At 41.1% G+C, this 17,795-nt stretch overlaps 2 protein-coding genes across 2 annotated transcripts; both read right to left on the reverse strand.

Moving 5' to 3' along the window:
• Positions 1 to 10,093: 10,093 nt before the first annotated feature.
• LOC112086097 lies at positions 10,094 to 13,841 on the reverse strand. The gene is made up of 9 exons (XM_024154852.1): positions 13,412 to 13,841; positions 12,764 to 13,144; positions 12,265 to 12,665; positions 11,906 to 12,158; positions 11,600 to 11,817; positions 11,069 to 11,518; positions 10,627 to 10,965; positions 10,444 to 10,532; positions 10,094 to 10,097 (listed from the first exon to the last, which is right to left on the reverse strand). Exons 1-9 carry the CDS (start codon positions 13,839 to 13,841, stop codon positions 10,094 to 10,096), a joined length of 2,565 nt encoding a protein of 854 aa, XP_024010620.1.
• Positions 13,842 to 14,571: 730 nt separating this feature from the next.
• On the reverse strand, positions 14,572 to 16,110 carry LOC18008971 (60S ribosomal protein L15-1). Its single transcript, XM_006391490.2, has 4 exons — positions 16,037 to 16,110; positions 15,782 to 15,948; positions 15,031 to 15,228; positions 14,572 to 14,953 (listed from the first exon to the last, which is right to left on the reverse strand). Exons 1-4 carry the CDS (start codon positions 16,038 to 16,040, stop codon positions 14,708 to 14,710), a joined length of 615 nt encoding a protein of 204 aa, XP_006391552.1. The 5' UTR covers positions 16,041 to 16,110; the 3' UTR covers positions 14,572 to 14,707.
• Positions 16,111 to 17,795: the final 1,685 nt, after the last annotated feature.

The raw sequence follows: 17,795 nt of genomic DNA on the forward strand, positions 1-17,795 counted from the left end.
ATGAAATGCCCCAAACCCCAATCTTTGAAGTGAAGTCGTCCACTGTTGGGCATTGACTTCATGGGTCCCTTTGTGAGCTGGTATGGGAATCAATATATCCTTGTAGCGGTGGATTATGTGAGTAAATGGGTTGAAGCGGTTGCATCTACGACCAACGATTCAAAAGGGGTGGTAAAACTCTTCAAGAGTATCATCTTCCCATGGTTTGGAGTACGAGCACGGAGTAAAGCACAAGGTGGCCACCCTTATCATCGCAAACAGCGGCCAAGTGGAGGTTTCCAACCGTCAGATAAAGGCCATTTTGAAAAGGACCGTGAACTCATCCAGGAAGGATTGGAGTAAGAAACTTGACGATGCTCTGTGGGCTTACAGAACCGCCTACAAGACCCCCATTGGGACTTCACCATTTAACTTGCTCTATGGGAAAAGCTGTCATCTACCGGTTGAGTTAGAATACAAGGCCTTGTGGGCAGTGAAACTTCTGAACTTCGACATCAAGACCGCACAAGAGAAAAGAGTTCTACAGCTTCATGAGCTTGAGGAAATCCGGTTAGATGCTTTTGAGAGCTCTAAAATCTACAAAGAAAGAACCAAGGCGCTCCATGACAAGAAGATACACAAGAGAGAGTTCAAAGAAGGGGACCAAGTTCTGTTGTTTAACTCAAGACTTAAGTTGTTCCCTGGGAAGCTGAGGTCTAGGTGGTCCGGTCCATTCATGATTCTTGAAGTAAGACCCTATGGAGCCGTGGTTTTGAAAGGAAAAGATGGACAAGGTTTTGTGGTAAACGGCCAGAGGGTAAAGCATTACTTGGCATCAGAAACAAGGGAGGGAGCTACCTCAGTTCCTCTACTTGAACCGGAATCAGCCTGAAAAGGTATGAAAAGTCAAACTTAGCAACGTTAAACAAAGTGCTCTTGGGAGACACCCCAAGCTTACCCATGTACATATTTCTTTTTTCATCTTCTTTTTCTTTTTATTTGAAGCTTTTTGAAGGGTTTGTTAAGTGTTTCAGGAGTTAGACAGTGACCCTTGAGGGTGAAAGTGAGGGACAGCTTGAAAGAGACACGACCTGATGAATTAAGTCGAAGAGCATACATAGCCTCGGTATCGACCCTCGGTATATTCATACCATGGTCATCTTTTACCGAGTGAAAGCCTGAGAACCTCAGCTTGATCCCTCGACTTAATTTCATCATGGTCGTGTCTGAGAAGTGCTGTGGTAAAATAACTAAGTGTGGGGGAGGCTCACGGTGTAAACACCTCGGTATAAATATACCGAGGGGCGATGTTCACTCAAAACGGTCAAAAACCTTGATTCAAGGCCGCGACCAGTATACACCAAGGCCAGCCTGTTTAAACCCCCAAGATTCACGTGTTCTTTGCTAAAAACAAGTGACCTCGGCATGATGCCCTCGTGGTGGAGCATGCCGAGGTACTCGGTTTCAAGAAATGATCAAAAGCAAGAACACATGAAATACTTAGAACGAAGTAGAGGCTTTGCGAGGTCCAAAGAAAAGACGCAAAAGCTATGGGGATTTACACGTTGGCACGGGATGAAACCACTCGGCTTGGTGCCCTCGGGGTGGAACAAGTCGAGGCAGCTCAGAGAAACACGAGAAAATTTGTCTGGGTCCGTACAGCCCATGTCATCCCCGTACCGCGTCCATTTGAAGGGTTGCGCGGCATTTTGAATTTGAACACCCGGTCAAAGTGGTTTTTGGCGCGGTCAATGGCTGGAGCTGGAGCAGAAGGGGGGACCAGTCCCACAATAGTCCAAATGCCAGCTGGAAAGCGCGCTCCAGCCCATACCGACCTCCATACTTAGCCAAACGCAGAGTTTGCTCTCTTGACTCTTTTCTCTGCATTTCACGAACACAACTCACTCATTTCTCGTTCATTTTGCGTGATTCCAAGCGTTCTAGACTCGTTAGGGTGTTGTCTACTCTGCATAAGCATCTCATTCAGCTTAAATCTTGGATTCCCAAAGATGACCGGAGATCGAACCGTCCCTACCAACGAGACAAACAAAGGTGCAGGACAGAAGAGAGTTTTGAAGGGTAAAGCTGTTGCCGTGCCACGTAGTGGAGGAACCAGCAAGAAACCCTCAATGCGACCCGATGACGAGCCAACCCCCAAACGAGCAAGAAATACTGAGCTCACTCCGGCACCAGCTCTCGAGTCAAAGAGGAACGGGAAGAAGGCAGCTGTGGGATCTGATGACGACGAGCCCGGAGCCTTAGTCCCTTATGTGGACAACGGTGACAAAAAGTCCAAGAAAGAACCAAAGTCCGAGCCCGAGGATGAACACTTCCCAACTACTGAGGAATACTTGGACCACTTTAACTCCATCAGAGTGGCTCAAGGTCGATTCCCTGACTTGGAGTTGCTGAGGAAACTCGAGATACTTGATGACGTGACCCTCATTTTTGAGAATATGGGCTTGGCAAAGTTCTTTGAGATGAGCGATGTTGCCTACGAAGGGATTACACAGCAGTTTCTTGCAACCTTGGAGGTCATCATCTACCCCAAGAGAGATCCAAAGCGTTTACATGGCAAAGGATTCGGCCACATTGAGTTTGAAATGGATAGCGTGCACTACAAGGTCAGTTTCAAGGAGCTTGATGAAATCTTTGGGTTTGAAAGGAATGGAAGCTCGCTTGACAAGTTTGTGTACCCTCGTGATGAGTTGGCCGCCTTGTGGGAAACGTTATCTTTTGGACCTTACCTTGGAGGCAAGAGCAAGACAAGCTGCATAAGGAACCCTGCGATCAGATACACCAACCGCGTCTTAGCATCAACATTCTTCTCGACCTTTAACCCTGGTGTTATTCACACGGCCGAGCTTGAACTGTTGGGACTCGGATTGAAGCTGTTCATCACTCAAATGAAGAACAAGAAAGAGTTCCAAGGGCCGCTGCATGTACCATCATTGGGTGCATTCTTTGCCATTCAAATGCTCACTTATCGGCACAATGTATGGTGCGACCGCAAGAATCGAGGAGCAAGAAGACTTCAGAACGGTTGGATAGTCACCAAGATCCTGAGGGCTCAAGGGTTTATATTCCCTGATTCACCAAAGAAGCCGAACCTTATTGATGAGTTATACCTAAGTAAAAGTGGTTTCTTCGGAGGCAAGTCAGGGGACAAATGGGTTTACAACTTCACCCTACTGCATAGAGACGGCACGCAGGTTCTCCTGCCTAACCGAAGCCTCACCGTGCTCGACAAGCAGTGTAACGTCTCATTCTACATTCTCAAAGACCAGTTGTATAATCCAGCTTTCGACCCACCAACACGCAAATGCACCAAGGCAGCACCTAGCAAACCCGAGAACTCTAATGGCCCGGAAGATTGTGATAACGAAGAACAAAGATACTATGAGAGAAGGATCGGAGCAGGCCGCTATCACTTTGATCCGCAAGTGTGGGGTGAGCCTGAATACCACACCAAGAAGCTGTACTCGCGAGTAAACACCCTCCAAAAGTGGTGTAAGTGGCAAGACAAAACCATCCACGCATTGGTGGATTGTGTGAGGAATTTGAAGAAGAATGTAAAGCAGCTCACGAGGCCATCCTCACCGGATAAGAACTCAGAGACCTCAACCGCACCGATTACAGAGGAAGGAGTTGGAGAAAGCTCAAACGCGAGGAACCCGGAGTTTCCACCAGGCAAAGAAGACTGGATCGACCCAGCCACGACTTTCCTGCCTGAACCCTCAGAAAGCAGCCAACCACGTCAGCCCACTCCCTAGTGCTCAACATCGAATCCCTCGCACTACTTGGGATCCGACCTCTCCGACTAAGGTATCGACTTTAAACCTTGTACATATGCATCTTGTATATATCATCTTGCATTCGTTCAGTCTGTCTTCTCACTTCTCTCACACGCTTTTATAACACAAGGGACTGTGTTATCTAAGTGTGGGGGAGGAGCTTTGTGTTTTCTGATCTTGTTTTCTTTGTTCTTATTCGACTTTTGCATTCTTGAGTCTCATTTAGCTTAATACATGTGATAAATTACATCATTCTAGTTGCATCTCGCATTTTAAGATCGAGTCTAGTTGCATCATGTAGGATTGCATCAGTGCAAGGAGCAATGATAGATTTTTTCCTAGAGAGTAAATCACTTGAGAACTTGAACTAAATATGCTTGTGAAACTCATTCTGTGCTTGTAAAGCTTGAAACGATTTGAATCTGAGAAACAAGTCTGAAATACACTCAACTCTAGCTAAGTGATAACCTTGAACTTGAAATATAAATATCTTTTGATGCATTGCTTGAATAGGCTTGTGGATACCGATATACATACTTGAGCTAGAATCGTTGTTTTTACCACCCTCCTTCCTTAGCTCAAGTAGCTGAATCCGCATCATGGATCAGTTCCCTCACCTTGAACCCATCTTTCTTTCGAGCCAATGTTTGTGTGTGAATTGTAAGGCCACCTTGGACTGAACTTGGCAGAAAGTGTTAGGTTTAGAGCGACAAGGGCATGGCTCATTGAGTGATATGTTCCAACATCGAGGAACCAAGAGTATTGGTGAGAAATAAGTGTGGGGGAAAAGACTTGTTGGTGAGTGGAAAAAGGTGAGCTGAGTGGAAAAGTGAGAGTGGAAATAGCTAGGGGAATGAATGAAAATGAATTAAGTCTTGGATGTGAAAAGATAAGCTCTGAAATGAAAAGAAGCCAAAGGCTCAAGTGTTCTGAAATGAAAATGAAAGAGGCTATACGCTATGAAAGAAAAGAGCTGTGTGAATAAGTGAAAACCAAGGCTTGAAAATAAAAGAAAAAGGCGAATCCCCTAGTGAAAAGAAAACGATTGTGAAGAGTGAGGATTCTGAGAGGGTGAGCAAGTGAGAAACGCTTTGAGTGGAGTGTGGGGTGTGATGAGTCTTGCCCTTGTATGCATCGGTTGCTTTTTACCTTTAGCATTCTGCCAAAGTTTGGTCGTTCACTGAGTGATCCCGTTGTTGCATTGCACCCGCTTGAATATTGATGAGATCATTTTTATCTCATGACTTTACCCTAGCCAAGCCAGCCTATTTGAACATTGCATCATTTGATTCACCGGTTACAAGCTTAATGAATGTGAAAGAGTTGAATGTGATAATGGCTTGTGGAGATTCCGTGCTTTAGTTGGAAAATATCTGAGTATAGCTTTGCATTGCATATTTGAGCATGAATCCGAGTTCTCTTTGTGATCACTTCTCTCTAAAAAGGAAATATGAGCTCCATCTGCATTACAACCTCTCTCTCTCATTTGTTCTCTTCGCTTGAGGACAAGCAAAGGACAAGTGTGGGGGAGTTGATATGTCTATATTTTACATCATTTAGAGTGCATTTTAGAGTCCTCATCATATGTTTTCCCATGTAAATTGAGTCTTTAGGCATGAAAATAGGATTTAGGGCTTGCATTAGGTCCCAAAGAGTTTTGCATGTTTTGAAGTCTTTATCAGGTGCTTTGGAAGTCATTTGGAGCTTAAGAAGAGGAGCAGAGAAGAAAACGGTGAAGAAAAGGGTTAAAAATGGTGAAAACCGCTTGGAGGAATTTCTCGGCCAAATCGCGTACTGGCCGGACAGAAACCTCGGTCAAAAAGTTTACCGATCGCTCATTACCGGCCAAAATCCTTACCGATCGACCAAAATCAGCCTGGGTCGAGTATCGGGTGCAAAATACCACGGGTTGAGTTTTTGGCCGAGGCGAGAGAAATTTACGACCAAAAAGCTTACCGCGGTACACAGCCCTCGGTCATTTTCCTTACCGCGGGAAGCTTTTCTCGACCAAAATCTGTCCTTGTCCGCACATTTCAAAGATCAGCAATCCGGGGAACCTTCCGGTCCGAATCAGTTGGCGGGGTCTTCATCAAAGTTGGAGACAATCAAGCAAAGATCCCAGAACGATCGGAATCATCCAATTCGGACCAGTGTAGAGAAAGATACAGCTTCCGGAAGATGCACCAGCATTACGCGCATCCGAGAACCGAACGGCGGAGTCCAAAAATCACGGCGGACGGAGCCTTTCCGGACCGAATTAGCTTGTCCGGTCTTCATTAAAGTTTGAGATCTGTGGAAGAACTTCTCAGGACAGTTGGAATCGCTTAGTTCGGAGCAGTGGTTTGAAAGATAAAGTCTCCGGAGTTCACATCGGTCCAAAAAGCTTGTTTTCCGGTGATTTCAATACGATGCAAAGATGTGAAATCCAGGAAGCCTTGCACTTCCCAAGCTCCGACGGTATCTTCACCAAAGTTCGAGCTTATTGAGTCATCTTGACTATGGGACTGGTCTCAGAGCATTTGGAGCCGTGTGTTGAAAACTACTGTTTCCGGAGGGCAATATGGTCGAAACGAGCCCAAATGAGTTGCGATACACGCGAAGTATTTTCTCAAGCCTCGGCATCAGAACCTCGACATTGCTCAAGCCAAGGCTCATATCTTGGGAGTATTTTGAACTAGACCTCGGGCTGACGCCTCGGCACGTTGGAATCAAGGCATGCACACGTAAGAAATGAAACTGGAAACGACTAAGTATTGGACGTGCACCTCGGTGTAATGACCTCGGCGTGCATGCCGGACTCTGTTCTACCGAACCCTTCGACCACCAAGCACCTCGGCATTTTATGCCGAGGTCCCTTGTCACAAACCCAGAATCAAGAACGAGATGGCTCAAGAACACACACGTGAAGATGGATCAAAGACTACGGTTCATGCATGTTCTTGGCGTGTTCTTCACGAGATCTTCATTTGGATCCAGACTCACGTGCACTCCTCGACATGAAGACCTCGGCTTCACTCTCCGACACACCGTGGCACTCACCCATCAACCCAAGAAAGCGGTCAGTACCCGATTTGTTCCGGGCTGACCCGCGATACTTTCCCCTTGCTATAAATACATTTTAGGACCAAAAACCTAATCATCTTACCTCTTATCTGTTTTTAGCTTTAAGAACTTGCCTCTTTTGTGAAACTGGGTTAATCTAATCCGATATCTCGTTTTTACGTCTGAATCTTGTTCTTTCTTTATTCTCCTTTTATTATCAGCATTAAACTCCTAATCATGACCAGCTACACGTCTTGCAAAGGACTTAGTGAGCTCGTTATGATCAGTGAGTAGTCATTTAAGCGACTTTAGATAAGTAGATTAGGGTGCTTTCAAGGTGGATTAATGGGTTTAGGTGTCTAGTCTTGCATGTTTCATTCCTTAACCGACGAGATCTCTAGGCTGGATCCAAGCATATCACTTGAGGTTCAGATCTGAGACATATCTCGCATCAAAAGTGTTTGTAGAAATGTCTGAACCACTCGGTTAAGGGTTTAAGAGTCTTTCATCGCGAGAGTGATAGTTTGTTCTCTTAAATGACATATTTGAACTGAATCTTATTGCTGATTGATTCGTGCTTCTCAAAAGATATTTTGGTATGAAGGAGGATCAGTTTAGATGTTTAATACTTTCATGAGAAGATTAACATGCCTTGAGTTCAAAGTTACATGAAACCGCTTGATAAAATGATTCATTAGCCCATTAGTTTAGCTTGGAAGCACCCGAGTCGATTATCTTGTCTAAAGTCTCTGTCTTTATCATTCATTATATTCATTTGAATCGTTTATTTGTCATTTGCATCTTAGCTTTGTTCAAATCTCATTATTTGCTTTACTTTTTTGCTCATTCGCTTGATACTTAGCCTAGTAAAAACCTTTACTATTCTCTCTTGACTTAACGAACAAATGACATAGATAGTGTCTCGTTTACAAGCTTGGATTGACACCCCTTTGTACTACTCTGACAGGAGATTGATAACCCTTATTAAGGCTTGAAAACCTTAGTTATCAAAGAGGTTTCACCTGTTGACACGAACGACCAAACCGACCCGCAGGAAGATGTGACACCTGTTCAGACCAACGACCAAACAGTCCCCCCAGAAAGAAGTAGCACCAGAACCCCAGGTTCGTTAACTTTATTAATATCATCACTCAGTAGTTGTGTTTAATGTAGCTATTTACTAAGTAGTCAATTATTTGTAATTTTGACAATACACTTATGTATACTAGATCATGCTGGAGACCCAACACACTATTCCTTAATCTGCGATCTCAGCCGGCACACAGATGGAAACGGTTTGTACTCTATTATTTCTTTTTCCTTAGAATCATCTAGGAAGTCTAAGTTAAGGTAGTTAGCTACGTGTAGAGGACTAGTGTTCGTTCATCTTTCGGTGATAATTCGTCGACGTACCAGTTTAGTTAGGACCTACAAATTCCTGTAGTCAACTACTAATATATGATTTTTTTTTATGTCCCTTTAAGGGATTGGGAGATGATGTCCCAAATGCCCAGAAAGAGATCGAAATTCCAGCAGGTGTTGATCCTCCTGTGTGGTCACTGGGTCTTACACAGGAAGAGAAAAATATGGCCCAAACATCTAAGACTGGAGGTGAAGAACAGGGAGCTATTCGCAAGAGTAAACGACAACCCGTCCCTTCGTCACAGATGACCGACTATATAGTCCCACGAACTAAACGCCCGAAGAAGTCTGATAAATCAATTGACATGTCGCATTGGTTTCCAACACCAAACTTCGAACAAGTCATCCTCCTACAAAATAGAATGAAAGATACTCGGTAAGTAAACGTTTATTTGATTTTTGTTTACTATTTGACGGTAGTTAACATTGGGTCCTTTGCAACGCTTGTTATCTGTAGGACTTTTCCTAGTTGGAATGGGATTGTCCTCTCTGTCAACATTTTGAAAGAAATTGTTGACCTGAAATTCCCGATCTCCGTGATGGTAATTAGTAACTAACTATTTATCAATAGCTAACTATTTTCAATGTGTCTACTATGTAACTGACTACTTTCTCTTCTATCTTTTATATTAGTCTATCGACAGCATTATTAGGTTATTCCATCATCAACTGGCGGAATTGAACGACGATCGGTGCACTTATGACTTTGTCGAGTACACGTTCCTTCACGGCATCGTTGAACTCCTTCCGCATTTCACAAATCCCCCGAAGAAGAAACTTGTCTCACTCCCTCCTGGTTCAGCTGCATACGTCAAAGCCAGGCGCTCATGGTACACTCAGGTTGCGCGGATATATTGCCCTTTTCAAGTGGATGACCGATACTGGGTGGGGCTTTGCATCGATTTTGAAAGCCACGAGATTCTGGTACTGAATTCGTATGCGACACTCAAAGAGATGAAACTTAAGACAAGTGTCGCGCCCCTTGCACAGTCTCTACCACATTTTATCAGGAGAGTGGCATACAATACAGAGATGAAAGCAGACGACCTGACGGCGTTCACAATAAAAATTGTGAAACCAACTTTCCAGACATCGACTTTAGGTATCTCCTATTTGTAGTAGTATACATATATGTGTTAAACGTTTACAGATAGTTAACTATTTTTCTGCACGACCAGGTCATTTGGGTGTGCTGGCGCTCATGTCTATTCAGTTGCACGCTGCAAATGTGCCTCTGGACAATGCTGTGGGTGATGATGTTGTTCGTGACGCTTCCCTGAAGTTTGCTTATGATCTCCTATGTTTGATCGAACCGCCTTCTCTAGCTAATGTCGTAATTCCAAAGGACCCTGCGGCTTGATGCCAACATTGCATCCGGGTGTTTTAACAACTTATTCCCTGTCGAACATGTCACATCGTTTTAGATACTTATCCCTTTATGACTTATTGTTATGTTTGTGTGTTTTATGAACTTCGACATATTTAATTATTAGTAGTCGTTTATTATCATCAATCGGAATGAAGCATTACTAATATTTATGTGATAGTAACCATCGCGAACAAATAAGTCTGTATTACAGGTAGTTAACTAGTAATAATCACTTATATAACAATAGAATCTACATTTACACTCCAGACCATTGTGACATTTAAAGAACTGTTAATTAACTACAAGTAGACAACTATCAATCATCCAATGTTCCAAAAGAGACTCCAATTTCGTACGCACACTCAAAAGGCAAAGACTATAATTCCCTGGTTAACAAATAGTTTCTATGCTACAGATAGTTATTTATTAATAAACTCCTATATACTACGACAATCTACTATTTACATACAGCCCAATGCGGCATTTCTTAACTGTGATAAGCATATACAAGTAGACAACTATCAATCATACAAAGTTTTTAATAGAGATTCAAAATGCGTAAGGGCAATTAATTATCACTAGCCAAGAACATGTTTCACGATGCGTAGTATCACATTCAATAATAACAAAATAACTAAGGGAGGAAAGTAGCTGAGGCATTACAAAAAGTATCCAAGATCCAATTACTTATTTTAGGATGCATAGTTCCAAAAAAAGCTTCAAATTTCCAGGAGATAAGAACCAACATAAAATGTTGACCCTTAACTTGCATTTGAAGTGCATCATATCCGATTCTCCTCTGCCTTATCCCAACATAACCCATGCCACTTCACTTACCTTTCATGCACCGGTAGTTTGCATGAAGCTTTGTTGTTTCCCTTTCCAAGACATCTGCTGCAACCCCTCGCTGCCTTCCTCGAACGCCTCTGTTAAGTTAGAGAACGTCAATAGATGACTACGATTACCGAGTAGTCATTTACGACATAAACAATTACTAACTAACTAGCAAATAATCGTTACCTTAAACTCTCCACGCGATGGGATCCTTGTTTTCCTTGGTCGCCCTGGGGGACGGCGCATCAATGGTGGTAGTAGTTCGGTCCCACCAGAACTTACAGGAGTTGGTACTGGATGGAAAGCTCCTTCGTAAAGGGATCGTCGGTACCTTGTGGTGTACACCTCCCCTACGAGCTTATCTAACTCAATTTTGCTCAACGAAGAAGCTGCCATTGCATGGTGGCATGGTATGAGAAGCATTTGAAATTCCCTGCAGCTGCACGTCTTTAAACCAAGGTTCACTTCGAACCTTTCCCCCTGTCTATTGTAAACTTCGTACTCATCCTCTCCGACCACAACCACCTACACATCAACAAAGTCAGCTACAAGTAGTCGTATATAAATATACAACAGAAACTAGTTAAACACAGGTAGTCCGATAGTCCACTAATCGACTACTATTTACCTTTAACTTGGTGGAATCATGGTAGTTCTCGTCCATCAGGTCACGGACTTTCTGATTGATAGAATGTTGCTCTGCGGCGGATGCAGCTTTTCTCCGTACGAACCAGCTGATTAGACTCATCCGTATGGCCTTAAGCATTGAGATTAATGGAAATTCCCTACACTCTTTCAAGACTTTGTTGAGAGATTTAGCAACGTTTGTGGTCATTACGTTGTACCGTTCGCCAATGCAGTATGCCCTTGTCCAGTGTGGTAACCCTAAATCAAGTAAGTACTTGGCACAGCTAGGACTTACGCTTTGGAGATCTGCAAATATCTGCTGAAACTCGTACACGGTATGTGCTTTTTCAGCTCTGACCATCAGACCAGGTAGCCAACTTTCTTTAAACCGTGCGGTTATGTTCCTTGCTAAGTGAACCAGACATGCCCCATGACCGGCATCAGGGTACACCTAATATATCAAAATGGTTGGTTATTAATAGACAACTATATGTAAGTAACTATGAATCTGTGATTGGTCATTATCTCACACCTTTTTGAGTCCAGAGTAGAAGCTCCCGTGTCTGTCTGAAACAAACATAACATCACGATCATTGGGAATGATAGTGTTCAAGCAATTGAAAAACCATTCGTAAGATGCATCATTCTCGCTGTCCACAACAGCATATGCAATTGGATAGATCTGAAAGTTCCCATCTTGAGCACTAGCACATATGAGACAGCCCCCATATCTGCCTACCAGATGAGTCCCTGTAACGATGGAGAAGGATTTATGTTTTATTATATATAATGGGTAGTTACTTATCACGTAGTTGTATATAAGTAATTAGCAACTAACCATCAATAATCACCACTGGCCGTAAGTATGGGAGTCCAGCAATAGAAGCAGCAAACGATATGAATAGGTACTTGAATCGTTGACAACCATTTTTGTCCAGTCCGAACTCAGTTTTGCAAACCGTCCCAGGGTTAGAGTTCTGTAGGTTTACCAAATAAGAAGGGAGCAATGCAAAACTGCCAGAGACCGATCCAAATGCCTTCTCCAATGCAAGTTCCCTGCATCTCCACGCCTTCCAATATGAAATGTTGACCTACATTTCGTAATCCGAGAAAGACCGACACATCATTTATGTAACCGAATAGGCAACTACCCGTAGACAACTACACTACCTATACGTAATACTAAATTTACCATACCTGGAACTCCTGAAGCATGATTCGCTGGATTTCGATTGGACCGGGGCTTTTCTCCCCCGCGACAAATCGTGTTTGGATCAGCTCACCAATCACTTGTGTTGTCGCCTGTTTGTGATATTTCCGACGGTCTTCAATGGGGCATGTGTGCTTCAACTTTGCCTTCTTAATTTGGAAGTTCCCAGTGGCATCCATGAGGGAAGCGTATATCCGCCAAGGACATGTCGAATTGATGCAAAGAAACTCCATGTAGTTTGGTGTTGAACGCGGGGTCCTGAAGTGGAATTTCCTATTGATGGCGTGAATAGCCAATTTAATTTTACACTCAACTTTGTTTCGAAAAATTCTCCCAACAAAAATTCCATCGCCTTCGTATCGCATGTCTCGCAAAGCACTGTCTATCCCTGTAATTCCAATTAGGTGAACCAAATGATAAACATTGGTATACATCTATTAAGGTAGTTCACTATATATATATATATATATATATATAACTACCTACCATCATCAGAAACATCATCCACTACCGGCGGAGCATCCCTTCCAAACATAGCTGGCACCTCTTCTGTCTCAGAGAAAACACCATTAATAGTTTCATCTGCGCAACTGTACTTGCCTGAAGGGCGGCTACACTCTCCTTTTTCCAATCCGTGACTGGCTGGTACATAACCAGAGTCACCATCCGGCACCTTAGCCTTCCCTTTATCCCGAGCCCTCGCATTATCGTTGTTGTCCTGGTCGGGTATCTCACCAGCATCATCCACATTTTCATGGATACCCTCACCGGGGATATCATCATCCTTCACAAAGTCCGGCTCCTCTCCAGCTAAACTGATTACAGCTAACTCGTCCAGCCTCTCAGAATTTTCTTCCTCATACGCTTCTGTTCAAAATACGTAGACAACTATGTTAATAGTTTTCTAAACCACATCACGTTATTACACACGTAGTAGTTAACTATGTGGTATTAGGATATTAACGATTTAATAGTTGACTACGTCGACACAGTAGACAAGGTTCTGTACAAAATAGGTAGACAACTATCTCGTATTAGGATATTAACGGTTTTATAGTTGACTACTCCGACGTCATAGACAAACTACCAACATCAAATAACGGACTCAATAAGTAGCTATTATATTCTGCTTACCGTCACCAGCCGCCCCATCCTCCTCCGTCGTGCCGTAGACAACCAAAGCTTCTTCATTTTCCCCAGGAACCCTCACAACATCATCGTCCGTATTTTCATCTGTGGTTACGCACAGATTGAGCTGATCGATTTCCGCTCTCATTTCCACAAAGAGCGACACTTCATCATCCGACGACATCAGCACAGGTGGGGCGTCGCGGCCGTCGTCCATCAGCATGAATGCCGGCCACTGGAAAGTAAGTGTTACTCCCACATCTTCTTTGATACACAGTTTTTCCTTAACGAGCTTCACAACTTCACAAAAACTCATCCGCGAGCTTAGGAAAACCGCTTTAGTGTTCCCTCTGCGATCCGTAAGGAAAGTCCACACTCCGTTGGTCTGTTCGAACCATTTCCCTTTCACCAACAACACCATTTGCCTTCCTGCCATCTACACAAACAAAGGTCAAGAGGTCATAAATATCCAACTACATATGTTAAGTAGTCATAATTTATCCTCAGAAGTAGTTATACCTTCGAAACCAAGAAGTAGACAAACCCTAGACGATTGTTTACTAGCGGCGGTTAGGAAATTTTTGTCTTAGCTATTTATTTGATCCCAAGGGTCCCCTCCACTAAACATATTCGTACAAATTGACAACACGACAAAACACCTCGGGCGGGCAAATAAGGAACAAAAAGTAAGTGATGTTACTGTCTCAAAAACATGGTAGCGTCTGCCTTTAGCTAAGTCCGTGTGGTCTCTACCCGCCACAAAAAACTAATGTCTACTTTTTGGGGAGCAAGGAGCATACTGTCATTTCCACCCCTACTTTTTCGTTGACTTCCGCTATTAACTGAATTGACTCTTGTTGGATGTCACAAGCTTAATTTGCTCCTCCAAACATAATATTGATGCAAATCACCCATATAAACCCTTCTAGAAAAGTGTTTTCTGACGTTTCTATTCTATCGGTTTATAAAACTAGGATATCAAAATTAGTTATGGAATTATGTGTCGACCAAAAAAAAGGTGATGGAATTATGTTGTCGCTGAGGACAAAAGGTCAAATTTAATATGACCCGTGAATATTAATGACCATCTTACTATGAATATATATGCAAGAACATTTCGATTGTTCTTTCAAAATTGGAGCAAGGATTAAAAAAAAAAAAAAAAGCAGATATAAAAAGTCTTGGTTTAAACCAACGAAATTGTTTAGTCTCCAAAATTTTGTAAAAAGAAAAGTCATTAAGCATCGCAACATCATGAAACCTAGATGATGATAACGGTATAATAATAATAGCAAAAGGCAATCAACGGTAACGACGAAGGGAGAGAGAGTTGTTTTTCTTCCATGTTGCTCTGCGAGACGGGCGGTTCTTGTGGTTGTTGTGTCCCTTTCCGCGCAGTCCTCTGTTCTTCTTTCCCTCTGAGGTAAGTCCTCTGAGCTCACGGTGCTTGTGCACTGGGTTGCAGATCCAGTTGATCCTCGGGTCATTACGCACAGCATTGTGTGCTGGGTCAACCAAAATGATCTCATAGTACTTGTAGGTCGAATCCTAATTCAAGAAGAATTGATAAGTTAATATCTACAACACATAATAGCCTAGTAACGAAATGTAACAAAGAGTGATACCTCGTTAAGCCAGTAGGAGTTGACGACTCTGAGGCCGCCCAATTTCCTTCCAGCACGCTCCTCAGCAACAGAACGCTTGCTCCTCTGGAACTTGAGTTGGGTTACTCCCTGGTTTGTGGGCTTTCCATAAACAATGCCCTTTGGCACTGGCCTCTTGCGTCCCCCACGTCTCACACGGACTCGGTACACCACAAAGCCCTATTAACATCCAAATTAGATTAGTAACAGAATGTTTCATAGTCGTCAAAAGAGCTTAACTTTTTAGACGAGTGTAAAATCACAGAGTGAACCAGTGTAGCTTACAAACTCTTCAAGAAGATATGCGTGTTTCTAGAAACAACATATATTAACATCCAAATTAGATTAGTAACAGACTTGCTAGAGCAAGACAGAATGTTTCATAGTCGGAAAAAAGAGCTAAATTTATAGACATGTGTAAAACCAGCGAGTGAATTTGTTAAAATATAGCTTGTCATGGGGACGAATTCAATCATTAAAACACAAAATTGTTCAAGAAGAAAACACATAACCAGCAATGCTTCTGTTTCTCTACTAACAAAACACCAAAATCAAGCAACTTAGGCCATTATACAATCAGAAAGCAAAATAACATCTACCAAAATCCCAGTATCTACACTCCAACGATAAAACTTAACTTCTACAAGAAATATAACTGAGATCAAGGTTAATCAAATTCAAGGGAACTAAGAACAAAAAAGAGAAAGGGAATGATGGGCACTATTATAAGCACCTGCTTGGCCTTGTAACCTAAACGACGAGCCTTGTCGGGACGAGTAGGCCTGACGAGACGGACAATCGAAGGTTGCTGTCTGTACTCCCAGCACCTCACCCTCTGCAGGAATCTCATGACATCGGACTGCTTCTTCCTCCATAGCTCCGATACATACTTGTATGCACCTAAGGTTCATCAAAATCCATGAGCAAATTAATGGAAAATAAATTCGAAATAACAGATCCATAACAAAAACAGTGCTAAATCGATTACCCATTTTCGAGGTTTCGCAGAGCCGCACAGCACCGGCGCAATGAAGTGTTCGTCTCTGATGATTATAAAGTAAAGGGGCTAGGGTTTTTCTCCAATGGGAAATTTATATAAAGAGAAATTGGGCCTCCTGATAGCCCATTTTCTGGGCTTAAAGTTTCAGTTAAAGCCCTTTTTATGGGTTTGGATACATCATTTGCTAGGGTGAAAAAAAAAACTTTATTTGTGGATAACAATGACGTAGAGGCATTTTCTCACAAGGGAAACTATATGCTCTGAAAGATAGTCAATTTTTTTATTTTTTTTTGTTTGGCATTCGACCCTCTAGGTAATATACTAATATTTATCAAAGTAATTGTATGCATCAAAAAATAGTTACATCATTATTTTAAATTGAAGTTTATGTAACTAGTCATTTATAGTACTAGGGTTAAGCCCGCGCTTCGCACAGATTTTAATTTATGTTTGTATTTTATATGTTTTATATGTTATTTCCTAATAAACAATTTGTTTGATAATTTTTTTAGTATAATAATTAATTTTTTATATTTGCTTTGTGTTAATAATGCATATGTTTTGTTAGTTATCCTTATTAGTGTTTCTATATAGTAATAAATTTCTCTTAATTATATTATTAACTTCTGTTAATTTTTCTATTTTGTGTACTTTTATATTTTTTTTCTTCTCCATCTTCATATTCTCGTAGTTTGTTATCTTCATCTTATTTGTCTTCATATTTTCTATAAAAAAAATTTCATTAGCTTCGTGTTCTTCTTCCTCTTATTTTATTTTCAAATTCTTTTTCATGGTCTTCGACTTCTATTTCTTTTTCTTTTCTGTTTTTTCTTATTTTTTTGTTGGTTTTTATTTATCTTTTTCTTTCGATATTGTTTCATCTTCATCTTTTTTTTTATATTTTGATTTATCTTCTTTCTTCTATTTTTATTCTTTTTAACTGTCTTTTGACTTTTTTTTTAATTATCATTATTTTTTTAACTTTTTCAGTTTAATAATATATCATTTTTAATAAAATATAGATATTTTTAATTTAATTAGTATTACAAGATTATTTAACTATTGATATCTAATCGTTATTTATTTATTTATTTTTAACACTAAAATCTGTTTTATTATATTTAATTATACTTAATATACTAATAATAAATATAAATAAATATGTATTAAATACATATTTATTTATAGATTTACTGATGTGGACACCCTAGATGGAGAGAAAACTCTCCTATTATATAATAGATTGAAGTTTGTGTAACTAGTCATTTATAGTTTATCCTATGTTTAGGTTGAATCTCATTTTGTCACAAAGAACTTTTATTAGAGTTTGTTATGTTATTTTTCGGTTTATTGTTGTTAACCAAAACTTTTATACATAACAAAACACTCGTTATAACCAACGAAGAAGATAAGATGAATAAATCAGACTTTCTCATTTCATGATGTAATTACCTTTCTCAGTTTGTTTATCTAATATGGTATCAAAGCGTTGAATCTACCTTCAACATTTTTATCTGAGCTTTTGATCTTCTTTCATTATTTCTCTTGACCTTGATCGGCTTTCTTCTTCTAATTGATTCCTTTCTTGATTATTTCACCAAAATCAAACAGATTTTACTCAATAACAATTTGTATTTTAGAATATTTTATTTGTCTTGAAATTTAGCCTACGAAAATATAATGCATATACAAAATCAAGTCAACAACTAATTAGATAATTGTTAACAACAATGTAACTGTTGACCAA

The sequence above is a fragment of the Eutrema salsugineum genome, unplaced genomic scaffold, assembly GCF_000478725.1.
Source record: "Eutrema salsugineum unplaced genomic scaffold, Eutsalg1_0 scaffold_9, whole genome shotgun sequence".
In the NCBI taxonomy this organism is placed as follows: Eukaryota; Viridiplantae; Streptophyta; class Magnoliopsida; order Brassicales; family Brassicaceae; genus Eutrema; species Eutrema salsugineum.

Excerpts from the sequence above, each read along its gene's own strand:
- LOC112086097 (XM_024154852.1), bottom strand. The coding sequence starts at position 13,841 with ATGGCAGGAAGGCAAATGGTGTTGTTGGTGAAAGGGAAATGGTTCGAA. Across the intron at positions 12,666-12,763 it reads GGATGATGTTTCTGATGATG|GGATAGACAGTGCTTTGCGA; the intron begins GTAGGTAGTTAT and ends TTGGAATTACAG. Across the intron at positions 12,159-12,264 it reads TCATGCTTCAGGAGTTCCAG|GTCAACATTTCATATTGGAA; the intron begins GTATGGTAAATT and ends TACGAAATGTAG.
- LOC18008971 (XM_006391490.2), bottom strand. Across the intron at positions 15,229-15,781 it reads TAGGTTACAAGGCCAAGCAG|GGCTTTGTGGTGTACCGAGT; the intron begins GTGCTTATAATA and ends GGATGTTAATAG. Across the intron at positions 14,954-15,030 it reads ACTCCTACTGGCTTAACGAG|GATTCGACCTACAAGTACTA; the intron begins GTATCACTCTTT and ends TTCTTGAATTAG.